This window comes from Orcinus orca, chromosome 3 (genome assembly GCF_937001465.1).
Source record: "Orcinus orca chromosome 3, mOrcOrc1.1, whole genome shotgun sequence".
Taxonomy (NCBI): domain Eukaryota; kingdom Metazoa; phylum Chordata; class Mammalia; order Artiodactyla; family Delphinidae; genus Orcinus; species Orcinus orca.
In genome coordinates, this window is record NC_064561.1 from 171,413,015 (window position 1) to 171,414,221 (window position 1,207).

The following is a 1,207-nucleotide window of genomic DNA, read 5'->3' on the forward strand; positions in this document are numbered from 1 at the left end:
ACAGGTAGGGGAGGGTCAAGTTCAGGCAAGATCCCCTGGCAGGCAGTGCCAAGGAGCGTTTGGTGAGTGGCCTTGCAGAATCCCTTCCTCCTTATTCAGGTGCCACCAGCACAGAAGTGCAATCCATTGGAAGGGGTGGGGAGGGCAGGGCATGGGGGCATGTCTGCTGCAGGCTGTGCCTTCTTGTCTTTTTTTTTTCCCCCACACTTTTATTTATTTACTTTTCAATAAGTTTAAATCCTTGACGTGTACAACATCACACGGATTCTGTGTCCAGTGGCCTAAGCAGGAAGGTTGCTTCGGAATTTGGCACAAACCATGCCACTGTTTCCATGAGCACGAGTTACCTTTCCGCAGATTACTCTGGTTTTGTTAGGTTTTCCACCAGGAATTACTGTGTTCTTTGCTTTGTACACATAAGCACATCTCTTGCCTAGATAGAATTTGGTTTCATCTCGAGCATATACACCTTCAATTTGCAGGAGATCTGTGTGTTCCCTCTGGTTCCGTAGACCCCACTTATAGCCAGCAAAAATGGCCTTGGACCACAGCCGTCCAGACATATTTGTCATTTTAGAAGTCCTCCACAGGGTCCAAGATGGCTGAAAGAGTGTGCCTTATTTTCTTATTTAGCTATTTAAGAAAATGAAGAGTCCTAAAGCTAGAACCATAAATAACGCCATCAGGATTCTCTTCTATGTTCATTAAAATGTGAAAGAAACAGACAAAGCCAGTTTGTTCTTATGTGAGTGCCCACAGTAAGGGAAGTTCAGAACTGCAGAACAGAAATCAGACTTGCATGATCAGACATGGGAAACTGCTGGAATGGATGGTTAGACAGACATTCTCTTGGTTTCAGTTGGGTTTGAAATAAGCTATTGAGTACAGTTAAGAAAACTTTTAGTGTAGACACTGAACATGCACAAACAACTTCTATGGATTATCTAATTTGGAGAGACAGAGGGAGAGACACCACATGGTGGTTGGTCTGCCTGATATTGTACCAAAGAACACATGCTCTTAAGTGAGAATTAAATGGGAGGTAACCCTGATGTTGATCCCAGGCGCCTCTGGTTTCATGATCATGTCACAGTACTGAAAATAATTCTTGTTTGCATATATGCTGTTCATACAAATTGGCCCTTAAATGCAAGCCAGTAATTTCATTTGGTGTGGAAATGATGAAACAAATCCATGGTGATGTGTG

The 1,207-nt window shown here is 43.2% G+C and overlaps 1 protein-coding gene across 1 annotated transcript; it reads right to left on the reverse strand.

The window, feature by feature from the left end:
- Window positions 1-281: 281 nt before the first annotated feature.
- Window positions 282-578, reverse strand: LOC117203077 (60S ribosomal protein L35a-like). The gene has a single exon (XM_033436695.2). It carries the CDS (start codon window positions 570-572, stop codon window positions 282-284), a length of 291 nt encoding a protein of 96 aa, XP_033292586.2. The 5' UTR covers window positions 573-578.
- Window positions 579-1,207: the final 629 nt, after the last annotated feature.